The 17,300-nt window shown below is 45.7% G+C and overlaps 1 protein-coding gene across 6 annotated transcripts in view; it reads right to left on the bottom strand.

Moving 5' to 3' along the window:
• The window catches only part of DNMT1 (DNA methyltransferase 1), a 40,018-nt gene extending 25,255 nt beyond the window's left edge, over positions 1 to 14,763 (bottom strand). The window contains exons 1-10 of one of the 6 annotated variants that reach the window (XM_057709457.1): positions 14,614 to 14,716; positions 13,644 to 13,785; positions 12,966 to 13,110; positions 7,256 to 7,292; positions 6,625 to 6,732; positions 6,216 to 6,435; positions 5,351 to 5,429; positions 4,140 to 4,218; positions 1,678 to 1,712; positions 1,222 to 1,300 (exon numbers count right to left, since the gene is read on the bottom strand). In XM_057709457.1, coding sequence (XP_057565440.1) covers positions 1,222 to 1,300; positions 1,678 to 1,712; positions 4,140 to 4,218; positions 5,351 to 5,429; positions 6,216 to 6,435; positions 6,625 to 6,732; positions 7,256 to 7,292; positions 12,966 to 13,110; position 13,644 — 783 coding nt within the window. In that variant the 5' untranslated portion in view covers positions 13,645 to 13,785; positions 14,614 to 14,716. Of the gene's footprint in view, positions 1 to 1,221; positions 1,301 to 1,677; positions 1,713 to 4,139; positions 4,219 to 5,350; positions 5,430 to 6,215; positions 6,436 to 6,624; positions 6,735 to 7,255; positions 7,293 to 12,965; positions 13,111 to 13,643; positions 13,786 to 14,055; positions 14,460 to 14,613 lie in introns of those variants that run through there. The other 5 variants (XM_057709461.1, XM_057709455.1, XM_057709456.1 and 2 more) reach the window with 5 other exon arrangements.
• Between the last annotated feature and the right edge of the window lie 2,537 nt (positions 14,764 to 17,300).

The following is a 17,300-nucleotide window of genomic DNA, read 5'->3' as shown; positions in this document are numbered from 1 at the left end:
GGGTAGGGGAGTGATCAATTAAAGACTAGCTTCAAGTACCAAATGGCTCAAGAACGATCATACATCTTAGTTGATTCCCCATTAGGACAAAATAACAGACACCCATCCTTTAACAGGCTTTCAATAAGGGCACACACCACCCATTTGAGTTGAAGAAACATCTAATCAATGTCTTAATAAAACCAAAAGGGGGGACTTCCTAGGTGGCACAGCGGTCAAGAATCTGCCTGCCAATGCAGGGGACATGGGTTCAATCCCTGCTCCAGGAAGATCCCACATGCCATGGAGCAACTAAGCCATTGCCACAACTATTGAGCCTGTGCTCTAGAGCCCGTGAGCCACAACTATTAAGCCCATGTGCCGCAACTACTGAAGCCCGTGCGCCTAGAGCCCATGCTCCACAAGAGAAGCCACCTCAGTGAGGAGCCCGTGCACCACGATGAAGAGTAGCCCCTGCTCGCCTCAACTAGAGAAAGCCCCTGTGCAGCAATGAAGACCCAATGCAGCCAATAAATAAACAAATAAGTATATTAAAAAAAAGGAGGGGGGACCCGATATTGTTCCACCACCTGTGACCCACCAACGTCAGCCCTTCGTTGTATGGGACAGTGCTGTCTAATGGTAAAGCTTCCAGTATCAGACCTCCAATTCCTTCTCCTACCCCCTCCCAAGGGGGTTCAGTGCTATATCTGTATATCGTAGAACCTTAAAACTCTGATTTTACAAAGGAGCTGGAAGTCTGGGGAAAGAACTGATCTGATCTTAACAAGAAAGCAACTTCATACCCAAATAATGCTCTAGCATTTAGCGCCTCGTGTTTGAAAATGAGATTTTCACAAAGACCTCATGAGCAAGAGGCAGGCAGGCGAGGGGACAGACTGAAGCTCTGTGACTGACTGATCAAATAGCAGAGGCCCAGCTGACTTCTAGGCCTACCATTGATTTACTATCACCAGAGCCAAGTAACACACCTTCCACATGGAGAAGCAGCAGAAAAATGAGTCTGAGCATTTCAGCTAAAGTCAAGGTCATTTTGATCATTAGTGAAAGTCATTCTGTTCATACATACTCCCCACACTCTGACCCCCTTCCTAGAACCAAAAGGGGACTCCGAAAAAAAACAGACAAAAATAATAATAAATAAATAAAAAGCGGGGTGGGGGGGGGGGAAGGACTCCGATTAAGGTGGAAGTGACAAACTTGGAGGTGACCAGGCTTTACTTTATCATCTCTCTCCTCTTCCACGTGTGTTCCCAGTCTTACTCTTCCTGGTTCTTCTGTAGGGAGCGGTCCAGCAACTCTGTCAAGCAAAATAACATACCCTAAGGCTGACTTTCACGGACTCCTCCCCAGGAAACAGTTTTCGGAAGGTCTTCCTTCCTACCCCCCCAAAATCAACCTTCATCTCAGGAGCCCTGAAAGTTACATATTACTTTCACATTTAATATTTAATACAACCTTTAGATTTTGTTCTGATAACTGCCAGTTGTTCCCAATTCACTCTTTGCAACAAGAATTCTACCTGAATCACAAGGTTAAGAATCTGACTGCAAACGCAGCATCCTTAAGCTATCTATGGTTACCCTGGCAACTCACTATAAAGTTCTCCTTTTTAAAACATTTCAGAAGTAATTAAGATTACATACTGCACAGAACACAAACGTATATCATTCTTACCGTTCTCTGGATGTAACTCTACGTCTCTTTTCCTCCTATGTGGAGAGAAGGGAAGAAGAGAAAAAGAATATTTCAGAAGATCAAAACCAAAGTATGAAATAAATACATTTGATATGGTTAAAAACAGGGGTTGGGGGGTAATGTCAGTTTGGGGAAGATCTGGGCAACCATCAGTCTGGTGTTGATGTCCCACTGCCCTCGAAACGAAGGAGAGGCCCAGGAGTTAGTCTGGCACATGTCTGTGCACTACAGGTTGTCTAGTGATGCTATACAAAGATCCACCTCATGTCAGGAATGTGTTAATACTAGAAAAAAAACCAAAGCAGTAATTTGGGATGCACATCAGGGAGCGAGGATGACAATCTAAGCTGGACACCAGCTCTTCTCCAATGCACGCCCTATATACCGCTTCCCTAGGCTCACAGTACTTGCGTCTTCAGGATATCTGTATTTATGTATTTAAAAGGGATAAAAATATTGTGGTGATGAAACCGATCTATGTCTTGTTTGAGGTGGAGGTTACAAGAATGCACACGCACACATGTGACTATACATGCATAGTGAATAAAGTCTATAGATTATACCCATGTCCATTTCCTGGTTTCGCTATTGCATTACAATTATGTGAGATGTGACCCCAAAAAAAGTTGGGTAAATTACACAGAACCCTTCTGTACTACATTATATGGAATTAATCTGTATACATATATATAAAGTTCTGCCTCCAGACTGCCTTGGACTTGCGCTACAACATCAACTATTCCTTGGGTCTGTCCTGCATATTTCAGACCTACCAGCCTGAAATCCCCCTGTGAATCAGTTGCTTAAAATTAATCTCATTCATATGGACATCACTGGTTCTGTTTCTCTGGAGAACCCCAATATAGATTTTATACTAATAAACTACAATAACATGTGCAGACATACATACAATCTGAAACAATACAGAAGACACTGATAAATGCTTGCCTCTAGAAAGAAGGACAGGACAGAGGGGTAGGAGTACCACCTCTAGGTATCAAACAGCCTTTTGTACTGTTTTACCAAATGCATGTATTTAATACCTTTTTTAAAAAACATAGCAAGATACCAAAACTTTAAATTGACTAAAATAAGATTCTCTCTGTATGACTACTTATTTAACCAACACCATATGATAACACTGGTTTGGTGCACCAAGGCTCACTCTAGCATACTGGAATAAACCTGTTTCTACAAGTCTTCATCCTCGAAGTCCCCAAGGCCTCTCACACACTGCCAGAGAAACTGCTTTCTGCTTGGGAAGGAGTGCCCTGGTTCATTTCTTTAGAAGCTAGAAGGCTGTGTAAGCCCTCCAAAAGGTTAGAGGGCAAAAAACAACTCTAAAACTGGCACGTTTAAAAAAAAAAGACTTCGATATTACAAGAGCCAGCGTGCTTTCACCTGTGACACGTTTTCCTAGGAGGCGAGGGACTTGGCCACGTGACTTGGACAAGCTGTTTCCCCATCTGTTTCCCACCTGAAGTGGGCAGTCTGACTAAACCTAACTACAGACCTCTAAATAAGGATCATGAACAGTGGCACCCAATTTCCAAGAATAGAACAGGAGAATGAGCGTGTTTTTTACAACAGGATGTCAAGTCTACCTCAGTGATACTGGTAGCCTTGAGTCCAGTGCTTCTCATTCAGTGCAATTTTGCCTCCCAGGGGACATCTGGGAAAGTCTGAAGGTGATTTTGGTTATCACAACTGCGAGGAGAGAGGAGTGTTATGGACATCTAGTGAGTAGAGGTCAGGACCTTGCTAAACACTCTACGATGCACAGGACTGACCCCCACGAACAGGTTTACCTGGCCTCAAAAGTCAATGCCTTAGTTGTGAAACCCTGCCTTAGAGCAAACCACAGATACCCATCTTTAGTAGGTAACAAGGCATTTACCACCCACCTGTAAACCTACAGCCTTCCTGACCTTACACAACTAATCCTGTGGCAGGACTGAAACAGACAGTGTGTGACCATCTGGTGTTATCTATGTTTGCCCCTCAAAGTCACATGGGACAGTGCCAGAGAGTGACACTTTCTATATTGGAGAGCTTCGGCAAGCCACCAGTTTTCTAACCTAAAAAACCTATGCAGCATTATTACAATACACATAACATAACAAGGCAATTCTGCTTTTACAGAGAATAAGATGTGGGAAAGAAGCTGACATCAGAAGCAAATGCTTTAAACAGATCACATCTGCTGGTTTGTCAAACCTTGACAGCTGGAGAGGTAGGAAGGTAGGAGAGAAGACACTGAAGTTATGGGACTGCTGAGCCCTCAGATCTATGATACAGTTCGTAAAGCCCTGGGTCCAGGGATAATGTTTTAACACCTTCTCAGTCACTTCTGGTCCACAGTCAGACCAAGTATAAATTCACAATTACCAGGAAGTGTACCAAAATAAGGCAGAGTTAAGAAACTTAAACGCGAGCCCTACCTGGTCTTTTTCTTCTTCATCAACAGAATCATCTGATTTTGCTTTCTCAGGGTCTTCCTCAGGTTTCCGTTTGGCAGGGCTATCACACACAGTAAAGCCAACCGTTAGCTCAGCCAGACTCTAGACCTCCAGTGGGCGTGAAACAACTTAACATTCCTCCCAACCAAGAGTACCCTCTGTTTGGAAAGATTCAGGACATGGACACCCTCTTCCCTCCAAGGAGAAGCCCTCTTTGCCAGGATGTTAAAAGAGGCTTCAAGTTTAATGTTACTTTGAATGACAGGTTTAGAATACCACCATTCTGCAAACCTTAAGAAATCATGGATCTAGACTTTGATCAACAGCTGCTAGTATCACTGAGGAGATATTACCTGCCTCTGATAGACAGCCCTGTGCCATCAACAAAGTCTCAAAAAATAAAGCTAGACTCTGATCAAGCCTCTAGACCTAACTACCAGTTTACAGAAAACTGGAGACAAAGGAGCACATTAACCACCATAACCGTGCAGTCAGCCAGATCTAGAAGCTATTAGACAAAAGACCTAGCTTCTTTAAATGGCAAGAAAATTAGGAATCTATACCTTGAAAGGCTTAAGGAATAAGATCGACCAAACTCTGTTACACAAGAGGAAGTGTGAACACTGCTATATATTTGGTAGCAAGGAACTGTTACACTTTATAAGGCATGAAATTATAGTTATGTTTTGTCTTTTTAAAAAGACTGTTTGCTAAGTGTTAGCAATTATAGCCAAATATAAATAAAAAACTCGTCAGAGAAAGACTCTGTCCCCTAGAAATTTAGCATTTATGGATAAGATGACATGTCCGATTTGTTTCAAAGTAATCCAACTGGGGGGACATGGGTATATATGGAGTTGTAATCCATCTGGAAAATTCAGCTGGAGCATATGGGGGTATAGATGAAATGACAGCCAGATGTTAACTGTTGACCCTGGGTGACAGGTACACAGGGGTTCATTTTACTATCCTTGGTAATTTCGTATATGTATGTTTGAAGTTTCCTATGTTAAGAATAAAAAAACGGATGAGGTCTTCAGAAATGCTGTTCATGAATGTCTAATAACAAAATATCAAAATGAAAACCTAAGCAATGTGGAAGTCAGAATTACTAAATTACATCCTACTAATTCTATACGTGTTTTACCAAAAACAGTTGGCCCCTAAAATGGGGCCATTCATTATATACTGACCCCCTTGTGAAATGAGATGTGATGGTGGTCTGCCTGGTAGTTTGCCTTGTAATCCTGGGGCTAGATGAGACTTCAGCTGCTTAAAGAAAAAGAAACAAAGCCACTATGAATAAAGAGTACACAGCAAAGGAAAAGTTCTTCAGCATTACCAAGCTGGTGCAGAGACCAGGTTCTGAGGATTAAATATCCTTCTCTTCTTATTCTAAGCAACTACCATCTTGATAATGTCATCAAGTTAGCACCTGCCAGTTTGCTGGACCATTTTAACACAAGCTCTTATATGAAGGGCCCAATCCTGAGACAGACAAGGAAACAGAACCTCTGCTTATATCATCAGAAGATGAAGTGGCCAAGAACCTGACCTGAGCTCAAGTCCCATGCTCTTATTTTTAAAAATTCCAGAAGAGTTACTCTGACTACAAATGGGGAAGGAATCTGAGAATAAATGTTTAGCTTAAACAGGCATATAACTTCGAAGTAATAAGTATCAGTAGCTCCTGTTATCTTATACCTCATAAATTTAACCACGTTTGGGGACCTAATGCTCTATAACTTGGTCAAAGACAAATTTAAAGTATATATCTAAGTTAGTTAGAAGTCTACACAAGAGGGAATTCCCTGGCGGTCCAATGGTTAAGACTCGGTGCATTCACTGCCATGGGCCCGGGTTTGATTCCTGGTTGGAAAACCAAGATCCTACATGCCAAGTAGTGCAGCCAAGAAAAAAAAAAAAGGATACACAAAAAACAAGTACTGCCGGTGGGGGTGGGGAGAGGACGGACAGACCCCATGGCACCAAGTCTAACTGTCCCCCCCTTAGGTGGTACCAGACTCCATCAAGGTCAAACAAGTCAAGTGCTCTTACACTTTGTTTCTCCATCGGACTTGCTTCTCCTGGGCATGTAAAGTTTGGAAACAGGTTTGGGGGACTTGTTTTTCTCTGCCATTTCGACTCTGCGGTCCTCACCACTTGTCTGGCTCCCGTTTTCTAGACATCCATTCACTTCCCGACTAAAAGCATGAGCTCCGTTCTCCAAGGACAAATCTTTATTTAAAAGGGATTTGACTTTAGCCAGGTAGCCCTCCTACAGCAGGAAAGGATAATTTAAGTAGTAGTGAATGTAAACAAGTGGCAATGAGAGAATAAGGAAACACATGCGTTTCCTTTATAACTATCAGGTAACAGGGAGAGTTGGGATTATTCTGCCTCCCTGGCCACAGACAAGTTACATGGGAGGAAACGTTTTTTAGCCGCCAGGATGCTGAGGACTTACCTCTGATAATTCTTCTTTATGTAATTTGGTTTCCAAGTCACATAACTGATTCTTTATTTCTGTCTGCAGAAATTCATGCAAGAGATTCAATTTCTCCTTCACGCATTCCTAAGGGAAGGATATAGATTTAGAGATCCCCGTACTCCCAAGCTATGAACTAATGGACTCATACACAACTAGTTTCACTGCCTGGTCATGTAACAATGACTGAATGACAGGAAATGCTGAGTCGGCTAAAAAGAAAACTAAATATTCACAAGACATGTTCGTGATGTTTCCATTAAAATCATATCACACCACACCATCTCCAGAGTGGTGAAAAATGGGAAGATAAGAGGTGACACAGACATAATGGTGGACTAGAACAAAACAGAGATTTTGAAAAATAGTGTGACCAGGACAAGCTATAATCCAGACTTGATAGTACGGAACCTAGGTTGCGAAGTACAATGAGTTACCAAAAGCTAATAACAGCCTATTAGTACAGCACATTAGACAAAAACATCCAAGTTATCCTCAATTTTAGGGAAAAGAGAGCCAATTCCACTTAAGTTTGTTTTCATGAGTGACATAGTATCTGTCAAACAGTAACATTCGATAATAAATTTTGCTAAGGTGGAGATTACCTTACCTTTTCTGTTAAACTATCTCTTTCCAAATCTTTGAGCCTAGGGGAAGAAACAGGGAAGAAACAAACACTTGTTAAGCAACACTGCCTACCGATAAGAATACCAGTTTAAAAAACTTTGGAGGACTTCCTAGGTGGCGCAGTGGTGAAGAATCTGCCTGCCAATGCAGGGGACACGGGTTCGAGCCCACTCCTAGGAAGATTCCACATGCCACGGAACAACTAAGCCCGTGTGCCACAACCACTGAGCCTGTGCTCTGGAGCCGGTGAGCCACAACTATTGAGCCCGTGTGCCGCAGCTACTGAAGCCCACGCACCTAGGGCCTGTGCTCCACAAGAGAAGCCACTACAATGAGGAGCCTGTGCACCACAATGAAGAGTAGCCCCTGCTCACAGCAACTAGAGAAAGCCTGTGTGCAGCAACAAAGACTCAACGCAGCCAATAAATAAATAAATAATTTTACTAAAAAAAAAAAAAAAGAAACTTTGGAAATAAGTTTAACATGAATGTTAGAAAAAAAAAAAGGTTTTCTTTCCTCCCCTGGTGTCTAGAATGCCTTACTATAATGCCTACACGTTAAGAAGTCATTTGCAATCTGAATGTGGTCCCTTTTTGGGAGGTAGTAAGAGATGATATAGGAGCTCTATAACAATGTTATTTTAAAAGACACTGGGAAAGGGGAAGCAGGTCACATAGTTAGGGTCCTTCCCAAGTTAAGTGACCTACAGGTGGTCTTCCCCCAGTTGGACCTGACAAGATTCCACAGAAGGGCACAGAGGGGTTAGAAAGAGTCGACCAGGGTGACAGGATGCTGTGGGGAACAGCCAGCTAACATTCCCAAAGGCCAGGATGGGGGGGTGGGGGGGGTGGCAGCATTCTGATGAGGAATATATGAAATAGAGGAGTCAAGGCATCTGGGGGTGCCCCCACACAAGGGAGAGAGATGAAGTTAGAAAGTTGGCTACTGCCTCACTCTAGAGCGCATCCTTGCGAATGTTTGTACCTGATCATTCAGGAGTGCAGAACTGACATGAGTTTAGCTGGGAAATCATGGTCTGATTTGATTACTGAAGACTAGTATCTTGCCTCTTTTGAGGGGGAAGGGAGCAAAAAAGAATAAAGGAACAAGAATAGAGGACACCGAAGAAATGGAGAGGCTGTTGTTCCTAGCCTGGGTGCTGACTGTGGGCGGTGGGGTGAGAACAGGTCTAACCAGCTGGGCAAGCGTCCGTCAGCAGAGGGGGAGCACCCTGGGCAGGGACTGGGCCTCCACCATCTGTGGATCCTCCTCTCCAGCACCCAGGCTAGGTACTCAGTTACCACCAGCCCAAAGGGCAGGAACAGAGCTCTTCCAGGCTGGCTTTCCCAGAGGGCAAGTATAAGCAGCACAGCTAGGAATCTGAGCAACAGGCTTTGCTGGACTAGTGACATACAGTGGCTACTCCAAGTGCATGTGGATCCTGCTTCTAGCTTCAACCTCTTCCATCTGTGAGTGCCTACTCTATGCCAGGCCCTGTTCCAGGCAATGAGCTGAGTGATGAGATGCAGGCACTACTAGGCAGGGACCTCATGACTTGCTGGATGGTCAGGAAAGGCCCTTCTATAGCAAAGACTTAGCAGGGACTTCCCTGGTGGTCCCGTGGTTAAGACTCTGTGCTTCTACTGCAGGGGGCACGGGTTCGACCCGTGGTGGGGGAACTAAGATCCCACATGCCACACTGTGCGGCCCAGGGTTAAAAAAGAAAAAAGACAGCCTCCAGATACAGTGGTAATATACTGTATGTCACATATGTTGTGTAACTTGGACTCAAGATTCAGAGTCAAGCTTTCCAGAAGCATGTGGAGCCCTTCCAGGCAAAAGGCACTCTACCCTCAAAGCACCTCGGGTCCTTGGCAGAACCTTAGAGAAGGACAACTGCAGAACTCGGTACTCACAGCCAGAGACGCACATGCTACTGAAGGAGCATCACTTGACCTGCTCCCAAAACTCTGGCAGGACACAGCTCCTGCCTCGCCCAGATTACCTCAGGTGTCCAGCACAAAGCTTAGACTGAAACCCATCAAAGGGCCCTTTCTACAATGCTGACAACTCCTACATCTGGGTAGGAGACAGATCTGTGGGTCTGAATTCTTTGAACCTTTCCTATGAAGTGGGATAGTTAGCCTGGCAGGGAGAAACACATCTTCAGAATATCTAGAATGTTTTGCCCTGCTTGGATTGGATCTAACCTACTTGGCCCCAGAGGGGAAGGTTGGAGCCCAGCACACGCCCCAAGGAGCCAGAGGCGTGGCAGGAAGAAGGCTGGCCAGTGTGCCACTCCTGACACCCAGGCTTTCACTGGAGAGTCCATCCCCTTCCCAGTAAAAGTGGTGACACTACCTCACATCTACTTTATGTTCACAGCCAGGAGGATCAGAAGCGGACACGAAGGACCAGGTGGAGGAGTCACAGAGAACAGCAGCCATGTTATAAAACAAAACTTTAGCTCCCTTCCAGTCCAAGATCCCACAATTCATTCCTAGTTGCTTCCCTCAGAGGAGTACTTTAAAGGAGAAAAAGATATACGTAAACCGCTGTGAAGGCAAATACAGTTCAAATCTGAAGTTTCTGAAGAAAAAGGGTACAAACAGCAACAGGAAGGAGGGATCCAGGGACATGAGAGCTCAGCGGGAACTGGGCAGAGGGAGCTGCCCAAAGAGCAGCAGCACAGCAGGGGCGCTGGCTCGGAGCACACCCAAGAAACCCATACGAGTCAGGCTGACACAGGGGAAGAGAGACAAATCCAAAGAGAGGAGCTGGGTGCCAGCCTGAGGGAGGTCAGCAACGTCAGGTTAAAAAGTCACTGATTTTGCTCCACAGTTAACAAACCATTAGAAGAGTCATGGGGGTGGGGTAGAACCCAAGACATCAGTCACGTTTTAGTGGAGAAAGAGAAAATCAATCTAGCAGAAATATAAAATATATGTTAGATAGGAAGAGATAAGATGTTAACTCACTCTAACATCCTAAACTAGAAATGCTGCAATATGGTTTAGCAGCAGGAGCTGAGAACATGGTGGAGAAGTTACAAAGCTCCATTAACTCTGCCTTTTGTAACTGGCTGCATAGCGGGTGGTACAGGGCTACCAGAGATAGTATTTGTGGTAGGAAGGGTAACAGACTCCCCCTCCCCCCCCCAAAGATGCCCATGCCCTAATTCCCCAGAACCTGTGAATATGTTACCTTACATGCCAAAAGGGACTCTGCAGATGTGATTAAGCTTACAGCCCTTGAAACAGGTAGGTTATCTTGGCTTATCCAGGTTGGCCCAATGAAGGCACTTAAATCCTAGGAGCAGAGAAACTTCCCAGCTGCATTCCAAGTGATGTGACTACAGAAGGGTCAAAAAAGATGTGATGTGAGAACAGCCTTTGCTGGCTTTAAAGATGGAGGAAAGGGGCCATGAGCCAAGAGATGCCATCTCCTCCAGTCGCTGGGAATGGCCCTCACCTTACAGCCAGCAAGAGAAGAAGGACCTCAGTCTTACAACCACAAGGAACTGAATTCTGCCAACAACCTGAAAGAATAAGAAACAGATTCTCCCCTAGAGCCTTCTGAAAGGAATGCAGGCTGCTGACACTTTGACTTTAACCCAGTAAGACCCACATCGTATTTCTGACCTACAGAATCAGAAGATAGCAAATCTGTTTTATTTAAGCTACTAAGATTACAGTAGTTATGGCAGCAATTGAAAACTAACACAGTACCAGAAATTCTGAACTTTTTGGTGGGGAGAAACTAAGCAGACCATGAATTTTAGGAGCGACATTTCAGTGAATAGCTATCTAGATGGCTATTTGGCAGCTAGAAATTAGAACTGGCTCTCCAAAGAGGCCTCTCCAGCTGGCACCCCCAACTGCGGAAAGCAGAAATCCTAAGACTGGAAGAAAATAAGGGTCCAGGAATTGAAAAGGAAAATGAGGGAAATCAGGGAAGAGGCTCCCTGGTAGCAAACAGCATCACAAAAGCCAAGGATACAAAGAATTAAGGACAGAAAACCACCCTAACTGAAGAATGCTTGGACACCTGGCACAAAAGCTAAGCTAAGGAGGAAGCAAAAAGAGCAAGTCCAGACGATTACACAAGAAGCCAAGCAAACAGGAAGGTCAATGATAAGCAGGCATATACTGCTGTATTAGTATCTGCCTTGGTATCAGGTCTGTATGTTGGTACTTTAAGTTATGCACCCCCCCCCATAATAGAAGTGAAACATACAGCTGCCACATGATAAGCAGTGAAGGAGGTCCCTGTGCAAGTGCTGCTCTACCTTGTTTACACCTGTCAACTCAGTCCTCACAATGCCTGGTGGAGTGGGCACCTCCGTCCCACTTTACAGATAAAGCACGAGGAGGTTAGACGACTTGGTTATACAGCCAGCAAGTGGTAGAGCGGGATTCAAACCACAGTAGTCTGCACCTCTAGAATCCTACTGCAGGGGAGAACTAGAAAAGGTAAGCCAGTTTTACCCTCCATATCTACTCAGGAACCATGGAACTAGTTTAGAACTTCAAGACCCAGCCTAATGCGATCAGAGTGGCTAGCACGTAAGAATGCGGTCATAATTACAAAGGCTAAATCAGAGTTGTGCAAGGAGGTGGCTAGAATCAATATGTAAATCCAGGCGTCAATGAAGGGGAAAGTCTGGCATGCCAGCATTTGAGTCTACTGGACACCAAGCTGCAGATGCAATGAATGAGGTGAACATGCTCGGATGACAAGTCATCCTCAACGCTGGGGCTGCAAAGGCAACATGCGGGATGGGCTGATAGAATTCAACAGCTTTTCATGGCAGGGAAAGGGGACTGTTTTCCTGAGCAGTCTCATGGATGAACCGAGTAGCCAGCATGGGGAAGGGGTAGGCGGAGCCAACCCTCACACTGGTTGCTCTGCATGGTCTCAGGCCCTGAGAACCTAAAAGGTAGCCTGCGTGGCTTGTGAGGAAAAGAGAACAAGATAAGTTAGGCAAGTGGACGGGGATCCTGGACTTCGGGCCAAGTACGTTAGGCAGTGTATGGGGCAGGAAAACCTCTGACTCCAACATGTATCATACAAGGATCACAGTTTACACTTAGAGAAAACAGACCTGAGTGGCAACAGAAAGACAAGTGGGAAAACCACTGCTTTTTCTACACAAAAGATGGTGGCTTGGACACAGTAAGAAAAAGCAAGTGGAAAAATGTGGCCTGTCCTGAAAGACCTGATTTTTAGAAGACTTGACATAAAATACTTCAAAAAAGTTAGACTTAAAAACCCAAACACTGAAACATACTTTCTAGTATCATTACATAGCTAACGTAACTATATGGGTTTTAAAAGAAGCTGCCACATAAACACAAGTTAGCATAAGTGACAGAAATGCCTGAGTGAGAACTAGGCCTAAATTTTGTCCCTAGAGTATTCTACTGAACTTAGTATAATCCAAAATATGAGGTACCTAATTTTCAGGCATCAGAAAGTTATAGCTCAGTTTACAAGAGATATAAGGAAATATTTTAAAGGGAGTATTGAATGCCATGTGTACGTAGGTATTCTATACACTGATATTCAAAATTTTAGAAAAGCTGACAGTGTCAACAGTCTGAGGCAGAAACCCAAGACTCTATACCTACAGCAGGCAATTCTAGTTCAAAGTAATACGGAACCTAAGGTGAATGGTGGATTGTAACACTCACCTATGAAGATTCAAATTCAGCCGGACAAAACACTTGCTCTGGCCCAATAAAATCCCTAGCTGAAGGGAAAGTTTCTGGCAAGAAGCAGACCTCAGAAGGAATCTTTGTTTTCTTGCCCCTCCTGTGGCAACCACTCTTGAGAACACTTGAGGATTAAATGAGATAATGCAAAGTGTTTTATACAATTAGCAGAACTGAAAACAGCAAGCTAGATTAGTCAATAATGCTAACACGGGGGCCTTTATGTGCCAGGCATATTCTCATTTAATCCAGTATCAGTTGAAAGCCCATGTTAACTGTCCTAGTCCACAGATGTAACCAGTTTATGAAACCTGCCCAGTGTCATAGATGAGCCAGTGGAAGTAGCATTCCCATCATCAAGGTAAAGAAGGCTGGGCCCAAACGTCTCTGTCCTGGGTCTAAAATGAAGCCAGGGACTTCCATAATTGCATTTCCATTTTAAGTCATATTATATCTTGGCGGGGATGGATAGGAATTCTTCAGCAAGGCACACCACTCTCTAACCATGGTTAAGAAGTGGTCTGACACCTAGGAGGGAGACCCAAATAACCCCAACACCTACTCTCCACCCCCTTAAGCCCAAATTAGAACTGGACCGGCACGACTTTAGGAAACAAGAGCAGGGAAATAGGGAAACGGCAAAATAGGGTTCACAACTCTGGCTGGAAGCATGCAGGGCTGGTCAAGGTTCCTGTGACTAGTGTTCCAAGAGAGCTCTGCACGTTTTCAGGGGTGAAATTGATGCCCGTCACGAAGAAGAAGACAGGCCCCAATGGTCTAGCCGCTGATCCATGTGCACCTGTAACCAGGTCCCCAATATTAGCTGCTGCCCCCTCCCTCCCCCGACACAGACACACACACACACAGAAAGCTGCAGCCAGTTCTCCCTACTCAGGCTTCCTTGATGCCCACGGCTCACAGGCACAGATTTACAAGAGGAAAGCAATCCGTTTTCACACTGCCCGAGCCCTAGTTCTCACTGCACGTTAACAGTTCCTTCCAGAACGCGACTACTCTAGCCACACGAGGTGACGGAGGGAGCCCCCCGAGGAAGGCGGGGCTCGCAAACCTGAGCCGGCCGCGCCCGGGCCCCGACCGGCGACATCTGTCTCTGGAGGCTGCCATCAGGATGCGTGGCGTGGGGGCACCGAGGAGACCCCCAAAATACCCCCGGGGACCAGGCCAGGCCGACCCCCTCGAGCGGACGGGGCACCGGAAGTGGAGGTCGAAGTGCCCGGGCCGAGGGGTATCCTGAGGCCGCGGGGCTGCCCACTTCCTGCGCGACCAGGCTGGCGGCAGGGGCTGGGCCCAAGGCTGCTCCAGGAAGGGGATCCCCAAGGCAAACCCAAGGCTTGCTCTAATGTGAGGTCAGAAGAGACCCCACGTTTCTAGTCACCAGGGAGCTGTGAGGGGGCCTCGGCCCATTTTGGCGCCAAACGGCCAGGGGCGCGCGCGACCGGAAGTGCCACCCTGCCCGCGCCAACTGCCGCCGCGCGCCGCGCCATCCCACGCATGCGCGCCCGTCTGTCAGCGGCCGCCACGGGCTACCCCGAGGGGAAACGACCCCCACCCCCACCCCCAGCGCCACGCAACCCACCCCAGGTTCGCAGTCCCCCACGGCACCTACCGCCTGCGGACATCGTCGGGCAGTGAGAAGGCCCGGGAGGCCAGCGTGGGCACCCGGGCTGGGGCGGTACGGGCAGGCATCTTGGAAGGTGCAGCACAGGCGGCAGCAGCAGCACAGGCAGTCCTGGCTTTTCGCGCGGAAACCGACGGGGAGGGGCGGCGAGCCGAGGCGGCGCGTACCATCCCAGCCCGGGCGTGGGGGAAGGCGGGCCGTACCACACGGAGAGAGGCCGTACCGTGTGTGGGCAGACGCCGTGGAGCCGGCAGGGGCTGCGCATGCGCGAGGCGGGAGCTCACCCCCGCACGGAGCAGTGGATTTGTCCAAGCTCCTCCGTTTGCTGGGACCCTTGCCTGAGACATTCATTCATTCTTTCCCCAAACGCTAGGGGTAAAATGAGGGACACCCCCAGAGATTCCAGGGTGTGGGCTCTAGAGTTCAAGTCCTCAGTTCCAATCCCACTACACCTACTTGCTTACTATAACGACCTTGCGCAGGTCATTTGGACCCAGCCTCAGTTTCCTCATTTGTGAAAGGGGCTAATGGCACTTACTCCAGAAAATGTTGGGGATGCACAAAATATGTAGCTAGCACCAAGGATCTCACAGCGTAGGGAGACCTGGACCACTTCCACAGCCTGTGTGCTTAAAAAAGGCACCAGAACTTAAGCAAGGATAGTCTCTTCAACACATGGTGCTGAAAAGACCGGATATCTACATGCAAAAGAATGAAATTGGACCCTTACCTTACAACATATGTAAAAGTTAACTCAAAATGGACTAAAGACCTAAACCTAAACCAAAGACTATGGCACTCCTAGAAGAAAATGGGGGGAGGGGGAGGGGGCAGCTTTGACACTGGACTTGGCAATGATTTTTTGAATATGACACCAAAAGCACAGATCACAATAGCTAAAATAGATAAATGGGACTACATTAAAGTAACCTAACCCTAACTCATGCACAGCAAAGGAGTCAAAGTGAAAAGGCAACCAATAGGAATGGGAGGAAAATGTTTGCAAACCGTATATCTGATGACTTAATATCCAGAATGTATAAAGAATTCCTAAAACTCAAAGACAACTCGATTAAAAACAGGCAGTTCCGTAAAGTAGATACAGATGGACAAAAAGCATATGAAAAGAGGTTCAAAGTGACCAATCAGGGAAATGCAAATCAAAACCACAATGAGATCACCTCACAGGCATTAGGATGGCCACTATCAAAACAAAAAGTATTGTCAAGAACATGGAGATTAGGACCCATGTGCACTCTTGGTAGGGATTTAGAATAGTGCAGCTGCAATAGAAAAGTGTGGGGACTTCCCTGGTGTCTGGTGGTTAAGACTGTGCTTCCACTGCAGGGGGCGCGGGTTCCATCCCTAGTCAGGGAACCAAGATCTCAGTGCAGCGGCATGGACAAAAATTTAAAAAATAAGTGTGGAGCTTCCTCAAAAAATTAAAAATAGAATTATATGATGCAGCAATCCCACTTCTGGATATATATTAAAAATAGTAGAAAACAGGATCTCAAAGAGATACTTGCACACCCGCCTTCACAGCAGCACTATTCACAATAGCCAAGACGTAGAAACAGCCCAAAAGTCCTCGGATAGATTAATGGATAAAGAAAATGTGGCATATACATACATACAATGGGTTATTCAGCCTTATAAAAAGGCAATCCTGCCCTTTTGCAACAACCTGGATTAACCTTGAGGTCATTATGCTAAGTGAAATAAACCAGTCACCAAAAGACACTACATGATTCCACTTATTTGACGTGTCTAATTCCACTTATTTGAGGTATCTAATTTAGTCACCTTGTAGAAAGAGAAACAACAGTAGTTACTAGGGGCTGGGTGGGGGTGGGAATTGTTCAACGGGAATGGAGTTTGCTTTACAAGATGAAAGTTTCAAAGATCTGCTGCAAAACAATATGCATGTAGTTAACACTGCTGTACTATACACTTAAATGGTTGAAATGTAAATGCTATGTGTTTTTTCCTACAATAAAGAAATAAACCATGAACAGGATAGGGCTGAGTTTAAAAAAAAAGTACTTTATCTGCCACAACAACAAACATCAGAACGAAGTTACAGGTTATGGTATCTATTTACATTTTTGTATTAAGATTTACAAGTGAACATGTATGTAAACACACACAAACTAGGTTCCTCCAACAGCTGGTGGAGAGCTTCCAGAAGTGGACCTCAGACCCTCTGGCTGCAGGATCTAGGAGGCCTGAAATATTAGGAATAGAACTAATAGCTATTAATTTAATATTTAATCAGCACTTCTGTACTTATCGTACCAGGCTCTTTAGGAGTTATTTAATTTAATCCTTAACCACCGTAAAGGGAGGTATCAGGACCCCCATTTCTCATGGCCTAGGATATCTGTCACAAAGGAGGCTGCTTACCCAAGATCACGGGCACGTAAGCAGCAGGGACCATAAGTTCAGGTATCTTTACCTCCAAAGCCTGAATGTAAAACAGTGACCCCACGGTTAGCCAGGCCCTGAAGACCTGTCAGAAGCCAGCATCTGGGTCCCTAACCCAGCTTAGGAAAGGGGGCGCTCACAGGACAGGAAAGGGAGGGGAGAGAGATGAAGGGGGCTCAGCTCACAGGAGAGCAGCTGAACTTATTGCAGCCTCCCTCTCAGGTAGGTTCTCTTTGTAATCCCTTTGC

Source organism: Hippopotamus amphibius, chromosome 15 (assembly GCF_030028045.1).
Source record: "Hippopotamus amphibius kiboko isolate mHipAmp2 chromosome 15, mHipAmp2.hap2, whole genome shotgun sequence".
Classification (NCBI taxonomy): domain Eukaryota; kingdom Metazoa; phylum Chordata; class Mammalia; order Artiodactyla; family Hippopotamidae; genus Hippopotamus; species Hippopotamus amphibius.
Note: the sequence above shows the minus strand (reverse complement) of the source record. Positions and strands in the feature narration are given on the sequence as shown.